Genomic DNA, 18,101 nt, shown 5'->3' with positions numbered 1-18,101 from the left:
CACCTGCCAGCACCCATGGGGTATGTGTGTATCTGAGCCCACACCTGGAGGGGTCAGTTGTATGTGGGGGTTGCTTCCCAGAGAAGGAGGAAGCCAAGATGCACCCCCTCATTTCTAAGTGGAGTCTCTGAATTCTTTGTGTCTAAACATGACTCTGGAAAGCGCTCAGTGGTCTCTCCAGAACTCTGGGAATGTCCCAGAATTGTTTCTGGGTGGGGAATGTTTCCCCCAGGAATGTTTCTGGGGGAAGTAGGGTGAGGAGTGTTTCTCACAGTCTTCTCCTAGGGCCTCTAGAAACCCTTTCCCCTTAACAGCAAAGGGGTCATCAGCAATTAAAAGTGAAGACCTCCTGCTATGGCAGGAGCACTGCTGGGATGGCCTTAGTGGCTCATTTCCGGCAACCGGCCAAGCAGCCTTGGATCCTGAGCCTGGTCTCTCCCGAAAGTAGGCAATGGGAGGTGGCCTGGAGCACAGAGGACTGCCTTGGATTTTTTCAGCCAGAGACAGGAAAGTTTAAAAAGTGTGCTTGATGGCTGCGAAGGGGAAAAGCCACAAGTAACTTATGAAAAGGGGCATAATGTTGACTTGCTGCTTCCCGCTGTTATTTTAAGGTTTTTCTGTCCAAGACCACCATGTGGACAGAAATAATAGGCCGACAGAAGGGGTCGCCTTGCTTTATAGAGCAGCCTGTGATGTTTCAATTAGCACTAAAACCTGAGAGGGCAGCCTTCCATAATTTCCAAAGATGTGAAATCCACCTTGAAGGAAGCACATGTGTGGGGCATGCTGGGGACCGGCCTCACCAAAGGAGGCTGGGTCCCCATGGCAACGCCACGGTCCCCCATTTCTGCAGGCATCTGTGCTGTGAAAGCAGAATTCCAGATGTGATACAGCATTTGGAGGCTCCGTCCCCCGGCCTCGGAAACTGTATTTGAAGTCAGCACAATTCAGTCCTCGCTCTCTGTGTGGTCCTAAGGCTTTTTATTAGTAGTTTTGTTTTGATCTGAACATTTCCTCTGAGCTTAGGCATAACAATCATGTTTATAGCTTTAATTTTTTCCTCTGCTGTCTAATCACTATTTTGCCCTCGCAGGAAGATACTTTTCTTGGGCTTCTGGAGTGAAGCCTTTGTAATCGCCTTTCCAAGCTAAGTGAGAGCGAGCTGGTAGCCGATTGGCCGGGTGTATGCTCGGGTGGCTGGTGTTTGCTTCCCCCTCGTACCCGGTATTTACAGAAAACCAAGTTATGTGTGTCCGTGTGTTGCCCATGTGTGCTTTTGAAACTGCAGATATGTTGACGGTTACCTTAAGGATGCTGGCACTTTAACATGCGTTTCTCATTTGCGTGGATGGGAGTGGTGTGTGCAAGTGGAGGGGAGAGGCCTAGCCCTTCGTCCAGAGGCATGTTTTATAGCTTGCTTTTAACGTTTGGAGAATTGGAAAAATGGAACCATCCTGTCTGTTTGCGAGTATCAGCCACGAGAGAACACACCGCCCAGATTCTTAACAGACTCATTGGAAAAAGTACTTGGGGTTTTGCGTTGTGAAAACCAGGGCGGCTGCAGAGTTTTGTTTTGTTTTTAAACAAGAGGAAAAAAGTCAGCATGCACATGTGTGTGTGTGTGTTGATATTTGGGCTTTTACTGTATTTGCATGTTCCAGTGGCAAGGTAAAGAGAAAATTATGAAGTCTGCAGCAAGGAAGTTTATATTAAAATGTGTTAGATCCCATTTAGGCCACCACCATGTAGAAAAGTTGCTGTCATACTGCAATACATAAATGTATCAAGTCAACACTTTGTCCACTTTAAACTTACACAGCGTTATATGTCAGTGAATCTCAAAAAAAAAAAAAGATGAAAAATTTCTGAGAAACAACGCATATAAATGCCTTCCCACACTTCTGTCTTGATCATGAATGGATTTCTTTTTCCAGGGCAGGCATGGAGGCAGGGCAAAAGAGTGAAAAGACACTCAGATGAAAACTAGAGCTTTCAGTTTGATAAGCAGGACACATGGTAACTTGGCATAGGTTGGCTCTATGTTAGAGCTCAGAAACAATTGTCCCTTCAGCTTTCCTTCGGGGAGCGTGAAATTAGGAACATGTGTGCAATGATTAGCAACATGTCAGAGATGAATCATGATTACGGCTTTGGTCTGGTGCACAGGCGATACTGTGGAGAAGGTATTTCCTACCTCCTCCAGCAAATCTCTCTAATTAGCTTAAGATCGCCGGGTCTTTTTGGGCCGACGTGGTAATTGCTGGTGGGAACCCACCGGCACTCCCCCCACAGAGCTTGTGTGTTCCCCACTAGACATCCGAGCCCTCACCTCCCTAAAACAGACAGCTGGCTGGCACCCCGCGTGTCTGAAGTTGGTCGCTTCTAGATGGGGAGTGGGAGAGAACAGCTCCTGGGAATGTGGTGTGAATATCTTGGATAGATAGATCCGGGCCCATGCTGGCTTTGTGATTTATTCTCCTTGTGTTTTGGGTTTGCCAGCATTCTCCTCGGCTTACATCACCTGGGGCTTTTCTGCCTTTACTGTTTTTTGTGTTTTTTTTTAAACTAAAGGTTTGAACTGAAGTAAGTGGGATCTGTCTTCATTTATGAAACCCTCTGTACCCGCATGAACTACATTGACCCCATGTTCTGCCTCTTGCCCTCGTGATGTCCGCTGGTCAGAGGCAGACACGTCACTCCCCTTGTGCATTTTAAGCTTCGCAAAGCTGTCTGCTATCTTTTTAGTCTCATTGACAACGCTTGTAAACTCACAGCGAAGGAAATGTTATGTACAATAGGATGTTTGAGTTGCCCATAATTTTAAGTAATTACTTGGTTGGTATGCCTTTTAAAAAAAAAAGTCTTTTCAGGGACTTCCCTGGCAGTCCAGTGGTTAAGACTTCATGCTCCCAATGCAGGGGGGTGCAGGTTCAATCCCTGGTCAGGGAACTAAGATCCTGCATGCCGTACATCGTGCCCCCCCCAAAAAAATATCCTTTCAGTTCTTCCTGACAAATGCTCTTATTCAAACTTTCCCCTAATCTCAGTTCACTGAAACTTCAGTAGCTTTCTGAAAGTTCCTTCACCACAGTTGATTTGAAGGCAGTCTCATGTAGGCCTTGCCGTTTGGCCAGTCTTCCATCGGAAAGGGGTCACTATAATCAGCACAGTCCTTTTCAAAATGCGTTTTTCCAAAGTGGCACTTACACTGTTCTGGAGCTGGAATGGGAATGTTGCTCTGGAAAGTTGGTGGTTTCAGAAGGCCTAGAATCCCCCAGGGCCCCCCAGGAAACTGGCCAGCTGTTGGCCCCTGGTGGCAATGCTGGCTGCTCTGTTTGGGATCCCGCCCCATGGCTGAATTTTGTGTCCAGGACTTTGCTTTTTTTTTGTCATCTGGGTGGAGCATGGTGTAGGTTTTTGCCTTTTGAATTTTATTCCTTTCGAGCACTTAAGGGTGTTCCTTCCCCTCCGGCTTCCAGAGTAAAAGCTGTTTTCTCCATTCTCTTGCGTTTGGTGCTTCTTTCTCTGCTTAGCATAGATGGATCACAGCCCAGCTGGGGTCCCCAGCTTTACTCCTTAGCTTGCATCGGAACAAATTAAAAGCTGCCGTTAGTGCAGCAAGTGGCGGTGGTTAATTAACTAAGAATGTGACACCCTGAGGTCACAGCGCTGGCATTTTTTAAGTAATAGGCAACAAGCAAGTATTCTTAATTTTCAGCTCATTAAATATCAAAACGGGTGTAGTAGGTAAAAGCTCAGAATTGTTTCCTGAAGAAACGGCTTCCGAAGCTGTTGACCAGCTTTATGAGTGGCCTTTTCTGTGTTCTCTAATGGCAGGCCCTGACTGTAAGCCCTTAAGGCGCCTCTGTTATACCAAGCTAGGACCTCCTGGGTTCCTGGGTGTATAACTGGCTCAATTATGCATGCGTTCGTTATGACGAAAAGCTAATAATTGTCACGGGCAAGGGCTGACCGTATCCTTGGCCCTGGACTGTGGGGACCGATCTAGTCACTTTGCTTTGAGTTTCTCCCCATTTGAGCAATTTGCAGGAATGGAATCTCTGGGTTGCCCAGTTCCCACCACAAGCAACAGCAGAACACAGTCCTCAGTCTGCTGGTTGGTGCCTTCTTCACCTCGCTCTGACCTGCACGGCTGCCGCTTCTCCCACTGTGCCCCCAAGCTCTGGCTGCTGGAAACATCGTACCTGGAAATGCCACTTCCTGTGGGCATCCCCCTGCCTACCTCATGTGTCCCCTTGTAGCATAGCTCTCGCTGTGTTTGTTAGGGCAGGAGTCTTCTCAGGAATCATGACACAACCATTGCTGCCTGTGAAATAACTCTTTCAATATGTGCTGGGTGCCGTGCAGAGCACTTGACACATATCAATCATCTCACGTGGTCCCCACACCAATCCTTTCCAAGGAGCTTGATTCCAACACTTCACAGCACTGAGAAATGAGGCTCAGAAAGGTTGAGAAGCTTGCCCAAGGTCACACAGCTGGAAAGTGAGGAGATCTGCACACACCTCTGGCAATCCCAGAGCCCATTCTCTTAACCACTCTTCTGCTCCAGATGAGCCCCAGAAGCGTCTGTGTAGACTGGCAAAATCTACAATAGCAGTGCTTATGGATCAGTGCTCCATGTCTACCTGAAGCGGGGGTGGGAGAGGGCACAGTGAGAGTGATCGGTCAGCAGGAGGGGAGAATGACAGCACAACTGTGTGTGTGTGTGTGGGGGGGGCATTGAGATGCAGTTCATCCACGTGGCAGTTGAAATTATGTAAGTAATTAGCTTTCAATTGCTGCTGTAATAAAAAGTTACCACCGTACAACAGTGTAACCCAACTACACTCCAATATGAAGAAGGAAATGCCAATCCACTCCAGTATACTTACCTGGAAAATTCCGTAGGTAGAGGAGCCTGGCGGGCTACAGTCCATGGGATTGCAGTTGGACGCGCCTGAGCACGCACGTATGTTCACACATGCATACTCCAGTAAAAATTAATTTAAAAAAGTTACCACCAACTTAGTGACTTAAAATACCACAAACTTATTATCTTATAGCTCTTGACATCAGAACTCCAAAATGAATCTTCTGGGGCTGAAATCAAGGTGTCAGTGGCCTCTATTTGGAGGCTCTGGGGGCCTATCCATTCCTTGCCTTTTCCAGCATCTAGTAGCTGAATTAACTGCGTTCCTCAGCTTATTAACCCCTTCTTCCTCCATCTTCCAAACCAGTAGTATAAAATCTTTAGATCATCTTTAAACCATCTCTCTGCCTCTCTGTCTTCTATGTCCATTGTCATGTCTCCTCTGACTGACCATCCCATTTCCCTCTTCTAAGGACTTTGTGATTATTACTAGGCCCACCTGGATAATTCAGACTACTTTCCCCTACGTCTCAAGATCCTGAAACTTAGTTGTATTGCCCGTTTGTTACGTAAAGTAACATATTCATGGATTCTGGAGCTTGTATGTGGACGGGTTGCAGGGGTGGTTGTTTTTCTGTCTACCACCAACTGCAAAGAAAACCAGTGCTCTGTGGGCCAGCCTGATTGCACTGCTTCTCAGGTGGGTCCTAGGACTCTGGAGCAGCTGAAGCATTACTTGGGTGTGAGCTGAGGACAGCCTGGTGGAGTGTCTGTCTGAGGCATGTGCTCAAAAGCTGTGTACTTGATGACATCCCAGTGTGAAAAGTCTTTACAGCGCACACAGGAGCCCATGGCTCTTGGTTGCACGATCAGCCTTGGTTGATCACATGGTCTTTTGGTCTCTGATCTTCTGTGGAATTAGGATGACCACCTTGCCTCTGCATGCAGAGAAATGCTGTGCTGGTCAGATTGTGGGGTGGATCACTGTGTTCCCATCAGGTGAAGTGCACAGGCAGGGACTTCCCTGGTGGTCTGGTGGCCAAGTCTCCGAGCTCCCAATGCCAGCAGGCCTGGGTTCAATCCCTGATCAGGGAACTATATCCCACCTGCCACAACTAAAAGATCCTACATGCCACAGCTAAGACCCAGAGCCTGCCAAATAAACAAACAAGTAAGTGAATAAGTATATTAAAAAAAAAAAAAGTGTGTAGGCAAGCTGATGTGTTAGGAACACAGTGTGACAGGGATGAGGCTAAGGTGAGAAGCTCACAGAGGAGCAGGCTCCAGGTGAAGGGAAGGGCATTTAGGGAATATGTGTGTCCCCCGAACATATACGGCCCAGAACAAGGTGGGAGGTGGGGAGGGGGGTGATTGACAGGGTAGGCAGGGGCCACATCAGGAATGGTCTAAGTGGGTCAGGGAGCCATTGGTGGGCTTGGAGCAGAACAAGGGCAGATTTGCACATCAGGAGGTCACCTTGGTGGCCAGAGGCCATGCCCTACCCCCTGCCACCTGCCCCAGGTCAGGACCTAGGACTGGTTCTTGGCCGAGTGCACGGGGCTTGGATGAAGGTGGAATGCTCAGTTGGTGGTGAATGGATGCTACCGGCAAGCCTCATTGTCCTTTGAGGCCAGGTCCCTGGGCCTGCCTCTGAGCAGCTTCACCTACATCACTGAGCCCTTATTTACAGTGACTTTGGGTCCTGTATGTAGAATATAGCCCCTCTCCCTGTCCTTTCCATAATGCATTCATGGCAAGTGCCCAATGAATATCTGTTAAAAGCATGTTGCAATAGAAATATAGGGAGAACAAGAGCAAAATGAAAAGCTGGTGTGATTGGTCACCAGAGTCCTACACGCCTCAGGGCATGCTATTAGATGGAATGCATTTCCTTTTTGAAAAATGCTTCCTCTGCATGGCTTCATGTGGCCCTCCTCAAACTCCCATCTCAGAGGAATGAATTGTCTTTTAATAAAAAAACAATTTGAAGAGACTCAGACCCAGTGGAGTGAAGTGGTTTGCCCTTGGTCCCAGCTATAGGATGAAGGATTAAGGTACTTTCATTGGCCCCTAGATTACATTTTTTTCTTTCCCTCTCCTGAGATTCCCCTTTCCTCTCCATTCTAGCCCAGTTATTCGTCCCTCTTTTAAACTTCTGGTACGCAGTGTTCTTACCCTGGGTTTATCCTTTCTGACGTACTGTTTGTGACGTTTCATACATTGTATGCTTATTTATGGCCCTGTTACCGTAGCGACATAGACCTTGTATGCCTTCTATACTGAGAGTTCTTGGAGGGTCAAGGTGTGATTTGAGATTTGTCTGTATGTGCTATGTGTGATTTGTGTTCTTTGAATGAATGGACCACTTTGCTCTCAAGGGTAAGGATAATGACTTTCATTCACCACTGTACCTCACGTAATGTTTGACTCATAATAGATGTGTGTCAGTCGCTCATTCATGTCTGACTCTTTGCGACCCCATGGACTATAGCCCACCAGGCTCCTCTGTCCATGGGATTCTCCAGGCAAGCATACTGGAGTGGGTTGCCATTCCTTTCTCCAGGGGATCTTCCCAACCCAGGGATCGAATCCTGGCATCCTGCATTGAAGGCAGATTCTTTACCATCTGAGCCACCAGGGAATCCAAGTGAATTTTGGTCCTGGGGTTTTGTATGGGAGGCGAAGGGTATGGCTTGGTTGTCTTGGGGGTCCTAAGACGTACAGGTTGTGTAGGTATTGTATCCTGTCCTTCCTGGTCTCCTTCTGGTCGTGGTGCTCTGGTTGTGGCCATCTGTAAGTTGGTCATCCTCCAGTTACAGACTGTGGGCCTGTCCCTAGCAGTAATAGAGGCATTTAAGGTTTGAGTAAGGTATTAACACTTTGCAAAGTGTTGCAACTCAGGTGAGGAATTCTGGAATCTTGTATATACATAGAAGGGCGGATGGAAGGAGGGCAGCTGGAGAAGGAAGGTGAACCAGGAAGGAGGGGAGCGGAACCCCAACTGATCATGGAGCTAAAGCGCCATGATGATTTAGATTTTCTGTTAACCATTTCTTCCTCACTTTAATTAGAATGAGATGTGTCCATCCCTTTCTGCACAGCTGTGCTTTCCCAAGGTCTGTGTTTATCTGAGCCCAGGGATACAGTTTCAGTGGGTGTGCCTGGCCTCAGGAAAAGCCGAGTGAACATGCCTGTACCATGTGCTGGGACTGAGACCCCGGGCTCCATCAGAAGGGTTCCGCACATTGCGTCTCAGTGTAACAACTGCCCGTTAAATACCAGACTGCCAGCATATGGTTTTCCCCAGCATCCTCCTTGTCGGGTGGAAATTTTAGCTGTGTGGTTAGAATATTTTCCCATCAGTTAGCATCTAAGAATTAACATTTTGTGTTGGGGGGGAAGAATCCTGCAATTCATGCTGAATGGTGCACTTGCTGATGGTTACAGAAACAGTTAAACCAGAGTCTTAGCTGATCTTTCCCATGGTGGATAAGTGGTGGGTCAGGAAAAGGCGGGGCCACCAGGAGGATGCCGGGGGCTCCCGTGTGGATGCTGTAATTAAAGTGGGAAGTCTGGCGGAGCTGTTAGCCCTGCTATTAGGAGTGCAGATGGCTAGCGGCCACATCACTGAGCGTCAGAGGTAGACCCTTTAAAGTCCTTTCTTTTTCTTTTATGACCCACCGTCTATGCTCCAAGCATAGGTATGGAGGCAGTGAAGAATTTTCTCATTAAAAGTAACAGCTTATTCCCACACTCATTCCCGCTCTTGGAATGAAAAACCTGTTTCCTCAAACTTTAGGAATTGCCTATCTGTCGTGGCTTAATAGGGCTTTTGGACAAGAGTGTCTGGTAGGCAAATTTTATAACTAATCAGTGCTCAAAGTGGATCCAACTGGAAGGGCTCCAGCTGGCGGCTCACGGTCTCTCTCCCAATTTTACTGTTAATGAATTATTATTTAACCCCCAAACACGGAGCAGCCTGCTGCTATTGTTTCAGGGGAAGTGAGTATCCCTGATCCCCGTGGCCTGGCAGTTAGGAACCTCCTGGGCTGGAGGGAGTTGGGTGGGGGACTGGGGGCGGGGGGCCACGAAGAGCGTGGATGTTGCTCTGTGACTGGCATGACTCTGGGTCTGTGCGATCATGTGTGTGTTTTGACTCCATGGGGATCTGGGCTGGAAAAGCACATTGGCTTCACTCCTCCTCATGTTCTCCTGTTTTCCCACAGGGAGTGGGGCCGGCCAGCAGAAACAGTGGACTGCACAACATCACCTTCAGATATGACAGTAAGTAAACGACTTGACCGCTGAAGAACAGAGCCCCTTCAGTGATCTAAAGCTTGCACGGTCGTGCTCAATCGGGGACCCTGCAGGTCCTCGAGTTGGGGGATTTCCTGAACTTGCTCAGGTTTGTCAACAGAGCTGAAGCACCTCAGACTTATCTAAGCCACCCAAGTATTTCACAGCTTGAACAGGTCGGTTGTCCTGCAGAGTGCTGAGAGAAGCGGTGTGGGGAGACCTCCCCTGCTGTCTTCAGGAGATAGTCATATCCTTAGGAACAACCCAGATGCCCTTGGGCCCAGCAGGGGTCACATGAGCAAAGCACCCCCAGCACAGGATGCTTGAAAGTGATGGGGACGGTGGTAAACTGGACAGCCCGTATCTGGTCCTAGAGGAGCACTGGGCCCTCCATTCAGCTCAGTCAGATGTGGTTTCCGAGAGAAGTGGGGCATTTGACTTTTTTAGTTTGAGCGTTCTGGCGGGGGGGGCATGCTGTGTGGCATTCAGCAGTTCCCGACCGAGGATTAAACCTATGCCCCCTGCATTGCGAGTGCAAAGTTTTAACCTCTGGACCACCAAGGGAAGTCCCAGCATGGACTTAAAAATATATATTGTATATTACCATATGTAAAATAGATGACCAGTGCAAGCTCAATGCATGAAGCCAGTGCTCTGGAACAACCCAGAGGGATGGGGTGGGGAGGGATGTGGGAGGGGGGTTTCAGGATAAGGGGGACACATGTTCACCCGGGGTTGATTCATGTCAATGCATGGCAAAACCCCCCATAGTATTGTAATTATCCTCCAGTTAAAATAAATAATTTAAAAAAGATATTGGCATTTACTTAAAAGGTTTCACAAACGCAGAGTTGGCCGAGTTAATCTGTGTCTCAGATGGGCCCGGGCGTCTCCAGTCAGCCATCTCTGATGGGGGCCCAAGTTCTCACCACATCCCTCACCTCCTCAGCCATGGACGATGGCCAACGACTCCCCTTTTCCAAACCTCAGTTTTATCATCACGTACAGTAATGAGTAACTTCCTCAGCACCATTTGGAGACTTGAGTGAGGCAATGCTTATAACCGCTCATCTCAGGATCCGGCCTTCAGTGTGTGCTCAGCAACTGATATCTGTCACTATTAGAAGTCATTCCAACTGGAGCTGGAACCCAAGCACCTTTTTGGGCCCTTCTGTCAAGGAATTGTGATTTTTTTCTGACCATATTGTTTCCTGAGGGCAGGTTGGGTTTTTGTTTTTTTTTTTGCTGATGAAGCATGTAGAACCCCCTCTAAGCATCTGCTTTCATGCCCTAGAAGGTAATTATATAGAATTATGAGCAATTTTTAGCCTTACGAGCCATAATTTATAGGTAAGAACGTTGACAGGAAGGAGATTGATTTGTATTAGTGACTCCTAACATTTGATTCGTCTCTTGGAGAGAATTACGAGTAAGGGCTGTAGGTCACACTGAGGCCTTTGGAATCAACGCTGCTAAAGCAGGGTTTTTGAGGTCATGTGTGCAACCTAACAATTTTAAATACAAGTATGGATGTCAAGTTCATGCCCACAATTGCTGACATGGGTACTTCCACTGATGAGGACTTAACATGGGAAACTCAGATCCTTCATGTCCATGATGCGTGCATGTTCTGGGAAAATGTTATGATGCTAAGGAAAGACTTGCAAGTCCATGAGACTTGATTCAGCTAAGTAAAGACACGTGTAAGGGACCTTTCTTTAGATTAGAAAGTTAATTTCTAATAATATGTTCTTGGTCCCAGTAGATCTTGTATTACATTCAAAGTTCAAAACTTTCCGGTCAGCTGCAAACAACTATTTGCATCTCTAATTTAATATGGGGTTTTGTGAAAGAGGACCCATACCTATAAAACTTAAAAGTGCCTTAGTGTTTCCTTCATGGGACTAGATACGTGGCACCCATGCCAATGTCTGTCTCTTGGTCATTATTGTCTTTCTGATTCTTTGGCATTTAATTAGAATTTAATTCACAGCTCAACTCCTGAGACATCTGAAGCTAGGTTGCATTTTGGCCAAATGTCATTTGGGCATAGTTATTTTGTAATCAGAATCCAAAATGTTAGAGTTGCTAATAATTGGATCCAGGCTGTGCAAAAAAACTTAGTTATTGTTTTCCATTGAAAAAGATAATTTATTTCTCCCACAAGGAAGTTCCTGTTACTGCTCTGTTGACTGGTTACTAGTTCTGTTTGAAATAGCTAAGAACCAATTACCAAGTTTTCACCAAAAGTATTGAACTACAGAAATGTTACTTTTCTATTCCTTTGCCATTTAATGTTACAAAAAAAGAAAATGTCTTGCCTTTAAGTCAAAACCAGCTCTCAGATCTTGCCTCCTTTCACATTGGATTTCTTGTTTCTCCTTCAGGCTCTGAGGGGGTAATGCCTGAATAGGTTATAATACATTTTTTAAAATTCATAGACTTTATATTTGCATAATCATATTTGCAGAAACCCAGAGAATGCCAATTTTGACATTAGAAATGAAAAAAGAGGAAAGAAAGAAACATGACTTACTTTTGTCCATGAATCTTTTCCTAAAGCTGTTTGAAGTCAAAGGTTTCTTTCATTATGTACTGTGCTGTGCTAAGTTGCTTCAGATTGTGTCCAACTCTTTGGAACCATATGGACTGTAGCCTGGCAGACTTCTCTGTCCATGGGATTCTCCAGGCAAGAATACTGGAGTGAGTTGCCGTGCCCTTCTCCAGGGGATCTTCCTGACCCAGGGAGCGAACTTGTGTCTCTCATGTCTCCTGCATTGGCAGGCGAGTTCTTTACCACAAATGCCACTTGGAAGGCCCCTTCTTTCATTATATATTTCAATAAATGAAAATATCTGAACTTTATACATATGGTGGGAATTTGTCTTCTTTTTTTTTTATTGGGAATCTGGTCTCCGCCAGAATTTCTGCAGGTTAATACCTCTGACTCAGAACATATTTTTCAGTACAGCTTTGTGCTGGAAATAGAACGGCAAGAGCCTTCTGTGTGAGCCCTCAGAGGTGGTTCTGTCCTGGCCCTGGGCTGGTCACTGGCGACATTGCAAGCCACCCAGTCAATCACTGTAGCTACAGTTTCCTTGTTTGTTCAATGTGTGTGTTAAACCAGATGTTTCAACATTTTTTCCCCCTACTTTAAAGTTCTCGTCTATCTAGAGAACACATGTAGAACACTTTGAGAGTGAATTTTCATCAGAAGTAGAATTTGGTTTTACTAATCATTAACATCTTTTCAAAAGTAATACCGAAATGTAGAGGTGATTGTTTTTGAAGCAGATGGAGATTGCAGAAGGGAGTGTACCTTCTGTAGGAGTTAGGCGAAAAAGCAAAACACAAAGCAGAGTGGAAGATGGAGTTTCAAAGAGGAGGGGGTTGCTTTCAGTGCTTGTGTGTCCTACCCTTATAAGAAGTTTTAAAAGAATATCATGTGTACGTTAAAAGGCTTGCAAAAGTATCCATTAGATGTAGCAGTTACTTCTGTGTGGTGGGAGGTTATGGATGACTTCTACGTTTTTCTTATGTTCTTTTGTGACTTTCAGATACCTCGTGAATGTTTTTTGTCATAAAAAATGGAAAATGTGTGCTCTAGTTTATTGGGAGGGGAGGTGAGAATGCCACAAACTCACCAAGCTTCTTAGAAAATACCTCTGAATACTTCACCCCCCAAACCTCCTGACTTCCAAGAGGGTAATGAGTAGGTTTGAAATCTGATGGAAGACCTTTTGCATCAGATACTAAAGAAAGTCTTCAAGTTTAATCACTGAAAAGAAATAGCGATAAAGCAGCGTAATTCTGCTGTCTGTAGTGAAGGCTGGCGGCTCTCCCTGCACGCGTGGCAGAAACAGCCTGCCGCCATCCTCTGAGGTCCCCGCCCGGGTCTGGCTGGATGCTTCTGGCAGCTTTTTTAGGATCACGCAGACTTTGAAAGTGTACTTAGCAATACCAGGTGGCACAACTGCTGCACTGGCAGTTGGCAATGAGTCGTGTCCTCAGACAAAATCAAAGAATCCGTGGTTTTCATCTTTTCAAGCTCCATGGGAGTGTTTGGATTCAGTGGGTGTTGTGGGTGTCTTTGATGAGGTAGTGTTGGGAACAAAAGTTTTACCTTTGTCATGCTAGTTAACATCCAAGGTGCTCTACTTATCACTAAATCACTTAGTCCCTTTGGCAGGTCCTAATTGGATTCTTTAACAGCCTGGCTGTGAATGACGCCCCCTCGAATTCACATCCTCCTAAGAGTTCCTCTTTCCCAGTCACCTTGCCCTCTAGGCTTCTTCTGAAAAAGAAAAAAACCCAGATTACTCAGTCATTGTTTGGTTTCAGATCACTCTGTAACATTGGAAAAAATTTGAACTAACCTAAGTTATGACTGATTTAGGTAAACTGTCAAAGTAAGTAAAAAAGTGAATGCCTGATACAGCAAACTCCAGATCTTACATAATCCTCCAACCACTTCAACTTAAAAGTGAGGGGGTGGTGGTGGTATCCATAAACCCCACTGCAGCATCTTACAGTTTTCCAAACAGTTAACCTTTGATGTCATCTGTGGGCTTTGAGGCACACATCTTTAAACAGAGTAGATTTGGCTAACTCCGAGCATGCTCTGTGTAATTTGAGAAGATGAACTTGGAAAAAGAAAGAAACAAATGTTTAAATCTAACTGTCCTGGTTCTCCCAACCCTCTAGACTGCACCACTTACTTGAATCCGGTGGGGAAGCACGTGATTGCTGATGCCCAGAACATCACCATCAGTCAGTACGCCTGCCACGACCAAGTGGCTGTCACCATTCTTTGGTCCCCCGGAGCCCTCGGTAAGTGGTCAAGTGGAGTCTGTGATGGTGGGTGGTAGCCAATACAGAGGTCCTAAGTGCAGCGGCCTCCTGGGGCCAAGTAGGTCTTGACACAAGTGTAGCTTAGGTGTGCCTTTGCACAGACACTACTTGATTGTAACTCTTGCTGCTTCATGCTGTGCTTCACGGCTCATCCTTTGTTCCCTTGGCTGTTATCGAGAGAGATGTAGGTTTGTAAAATAATAGTGTGTGAATGGTGAATGTCACAGAGGTCTTTGCTTGTGTGTCTCAGCCGGAGTGGGGGGATGAGTGGCCTATCCGAGAATGTAATGGATTCAGGATCCAGCATTTCTGTGGCCACATGGAGATGCACCAGCCTAGCCTTGGCACATTTTGTGAGTTGTCAGGACAACCCGAGTTTTCAGGAGACATCGTGGAATCGACAATTTTTAAATGTTGGAAACAAACTGAATTTATATTTAAATTGTATAGATTGAAAAAAAAGCCAAACAAACAGAAAAAAAACAATAAACCTACATTATCTGGCCAGATTCAGGTTAGGGCTAAATCTGCTTGTCCTCTTTAACCTTTGATGATGCCCAGGATAGGATGGGGTAGTTGCGTCTGGGACATGGAGAGGGCGCATTTGTTCAGATGGGCCTGTGTTTGAACTCAGAATGAGCTACCCAGGAGGTGCTTGTAGTAAAGAGTCCATCTGCCACTGTGGGAGATGCAAGAGACACAGGTTCAGTCCCTGGGTCAGGAAGATTCCCCTGGATAAGGAAATGGCAACCCACTCCAGTATTCTTGCCTGGAAAAATCCCATGTGAAGAAGAGCCTGGCAGTCTACAGTCCATGGGGTTGCCAAGAGTCAGACAGGACACTGCACTCACACACACACACAACCTTTAAGAGAAACATTTAAACCTGTCTGAGCCTCAGCTTCTCCATCTGAGGCATATGACTTTCTCCTCATTTAAAAGTTAGAAACAGAGTGGATACATGTATATGTATAACTGATTCACTTTGCTAGTCAGCAGAAGCTAATGCAACATTATAAATCAACTACGGCTGAGCAACTTCACTCACTTCATACTTTCTCACTGGAGAAGGAAATGGCAACCCACTCCGGTTTTCTTGCCTGGAGAATCCTATAGACAGAGGAGCCTGGCGAGCCGTGGTCCATGGGGTCACAGAGAGTTGGACACAACTGAAGTGACTGGGCATGCATACTCAAAAAAAATTGCAAAAACAAAAAATTATTGAGTGGAAATGTACAATGGGATAACTACTTTGGAAAACCTTTTTGTATTCTCCTGAACAGTTATATATGCATTACCACATGATCCAGCCATTTGACTACTATTTACCCAAGAGAAAGGAAAGCATATATCCACACAAACATTCATAGCAGTTTTATTTTCCGTTGTCCAAAACTAGAAACATCCTAAATGTCTGGTGCATAAACTGTTACACCAGCTGTGGTGCGTTAACACGATGGAACACCACCCAGCAATGAAGGAATGAAATCGTGATACACGTAACAATGTGTATGAATTTCAAAATAGTTTTTCTGAGTGAAATCAGCAAGACACACACATACACAAAAGCATTGAGCATTGACACATTCAATAAAATACAAACAAAGCTTTAGTGGCAAAAAGCAGGTTCCTAATTGCCTGGGAACAGAAGTGAGAGGGAGTATAAAGAGACATGAGGAAGAATTGGGAGGTGATAGGTAAGTACTTGGTTTTAATGACAGATTCATGGGTGTACACATAAGTCAAAGTATATGAAAATGTTCTCTGTAAAATGAAACTAACTGTATGCCAATTATGCCTCAATAAACCTGTTAAAAGTAGAAGAAGAATTAAGGACAACACACACACACACACAGAGAGTACATTTCTAAAGAGAGCTCTTAAAAACCAGTAATAGTGTCTGTCGTTGACGTCATCAGATCCCGGTCCTCAAGTTTCCTAGGACATCGCCACCCAATCTTAGAATTAAAAAAAAAGTCTGACCAAGGAAAAAGTAAGATAAAGTCTAAATTTCTTAATCTAAATGGGGTAAATCTCAAAGGAACCAGAGTCAGAAAAGGTGAGTACAGACACAGGGAGAATGGGTTGGACCTCTGGGCCTGACTCACTTCTCTTTGTAAATACCACTGGGTCTGCATGCAACAGGTTTTCCAAAAATAACATTATCTTAACATTTAAAAGGAAAAACATCCTCTGTGGATAAAAGAGAAGTGGTCATTCTAACATGAGGCTGAAAATGGTTAAAGGGTTGGCCTGACACATTGCAGGCTCCCTCTTTAGAATGAAAGTAAGGGGTGTGAGGAGAACGGGCATCTGGAACCGTGAAGGCAGAAAGCTGAGCTTTTTCTGCATGACAGTGTGTGGGTGGGGATGGCTGGATGGAGTCTAGCAATTTCTGTGAGGTTCTCTTAAGGAGACGCCGTGGGAGATAGAAAAACACATGTGTTAAGAGCACTCTGGGTTTGATCCCACCTGGGCCTTTTCATCCCTGTGTGACCCTGGGCAAGTCATCTAGTGTCTGTACACCTCTGTTTCCTCATCTATAAAGTGGGGACAATGCCTTCCTCTTGTGGTTGTGAGAAGGATTCAGTCAAATGACAAGGAGTAAGTAAGTCCCTTTATTTTACTGCCCTATACAATTGTAAACATGATCTAACTATGAGATGTATAATATTTTGATAAACCTGTTACTATAAGATTTACATGTACTCCCAGACTTGGAATAGTGGTTTTCCAGGCAAGTCTTTTTAAATATAAGAACTGGAATCACCCTCTCCCACCTCCAACAGATGAATTTGTCTGTAATTGTGAGATGTACAGTCTTACAGTCATATCAATCACCTGGCTTTTGTTTAAACAGTTCTGGCAATATTGCATGAATTAAATCTTAGTATAAGTAATAAGGATTTGTTCAAAAATATTTGGAGGGGAGGAATGGGAGGATTTCAAAAGACAAGTTCCTGTGAGATCTACTGAATAGTTGCTGGTCAGAAACCTTGAATCTGGTCAGCATGTGTGAATCTCTGGCTGTGGATCCGCCAGCCCTCACTCCCGCAGGAAGCTTTGTACTCGAAATACTACAACACGGCAAGATCTGGACTTGTGCCCTCTGTGCTCCGACCTCTTAAGTCGTGAAGCTCTAATTGTAACTCCTTTGCCCTTCCCACCATGAAATATGTGCCCTTCATCAAATAATTACAGGATTGGAGAACCTATTCAAAAGAGAAAAAGATTTCCTTGGCCTTTGCCATCGATAATTTTCCCACCTGCTTAATTGCATCCTGTGTAATTACTCTTACCCTGGAAAGGGGAAGGGTTGAAAATGTCTCCTTGTCTGGTGTTTCGAAAGAATGCGAAATCGATATCTTGCCAATTGAGGCCTGCTTTGGGGAACTCCAGCTGCAGTTGGACCTCTTCAGTCTCCATGGGATACGAAGCCCTAGCACCGGCTCTCGTGGCCATCAGAGCTTAATCCTTTTGAAAGCAACTAGTTGGATGTGCAGCGGGGGAAGCTCAGGTGGCGGGAGGCTGGGCCAGTCCCTTTCAGTGGCGCTGTGGGCGTCCCAGGGGCCTCTGAGGGCAGCATCAAGAGCACACACTGGGCAGCTCTTGGGTGTCTGCCTTTCAGGCGTGATTAGAGCAAGAACGGCTTTGTAAATCACATAGGCATTCTCCTAAGCTATTTAATCTCCAGCCTAGGACCCCCTTGGGTGCAGACACACACTTTGCTGGGAATTTTCTACGTTGCTCAGTGAAACATGCCAGCAAATATAGGACTAAAATGGAAAGTATTTGAAACATGGTTCGGGGCAAGTCCCTAGTCAGCACTGGAAATGATCATCAGCTGAATACACCTTGTTTAATGACATAGAAATTATATATTCCACTGCAGATTTTTATGATCGATTGTGACTTGAGTCTAAATATTTGAACCCTAATGTCATAGAGCAAATGGACGTTCGTGAAATGGCTGGCAGGATTAGAGATGTATTCATTAGTAATGGTGGGACAGAAAATCACCTGGCCTGTATGAGAGGAATGCAGTGTATGCCTTTTTCCTTTCTGTAAACCCAGATATTCCT

General features: G+C 45.5%; 1 protein-coding gene across 1 annotated transcript in view; it reads left to right on the top strand.

Moving 5' to 3' along the window:
* IL17RD (interleukin 17 receptor D) overlaps nt 1-18,101 on the top strand; it is a 68,064-nt gene that overhangs the window by 32,850 nt on the left and 17,113 nt on the right. Inside the window, exons 2-3 of the mRNA XM_055414120.2 lie at nt 9,100-9,157; nt 13,874-13,999. Coding sequence (XP_055270095.2) covers nt 9,100-9,157; nt 13,874-13,999 — 184 coding nt within the window. The remainder of the gene's footprint in view (nt 1-9,099; nt 9,158-13,873; nt 14,000-18,101) is intronic.

Source organism: Moschus berezovskii, chromosome 24 (genome assembly GCF_049115385.1).
Source record: "Moschus berezovskii isolate FMDL1 chromosome 24, NW_MosBer_1.0, whole genome shotgun sequence".
In the NCBI taxonomy this organism is placed as follows: Eukaryota; Metazoa; Chordata; class Mammalia; order Artiodactyla; family Moschidae; genus Moschus; species Moschus berezovskii.
This window is presented reverse-complemented; position numbering and strand designations above follow the sequence as displayed.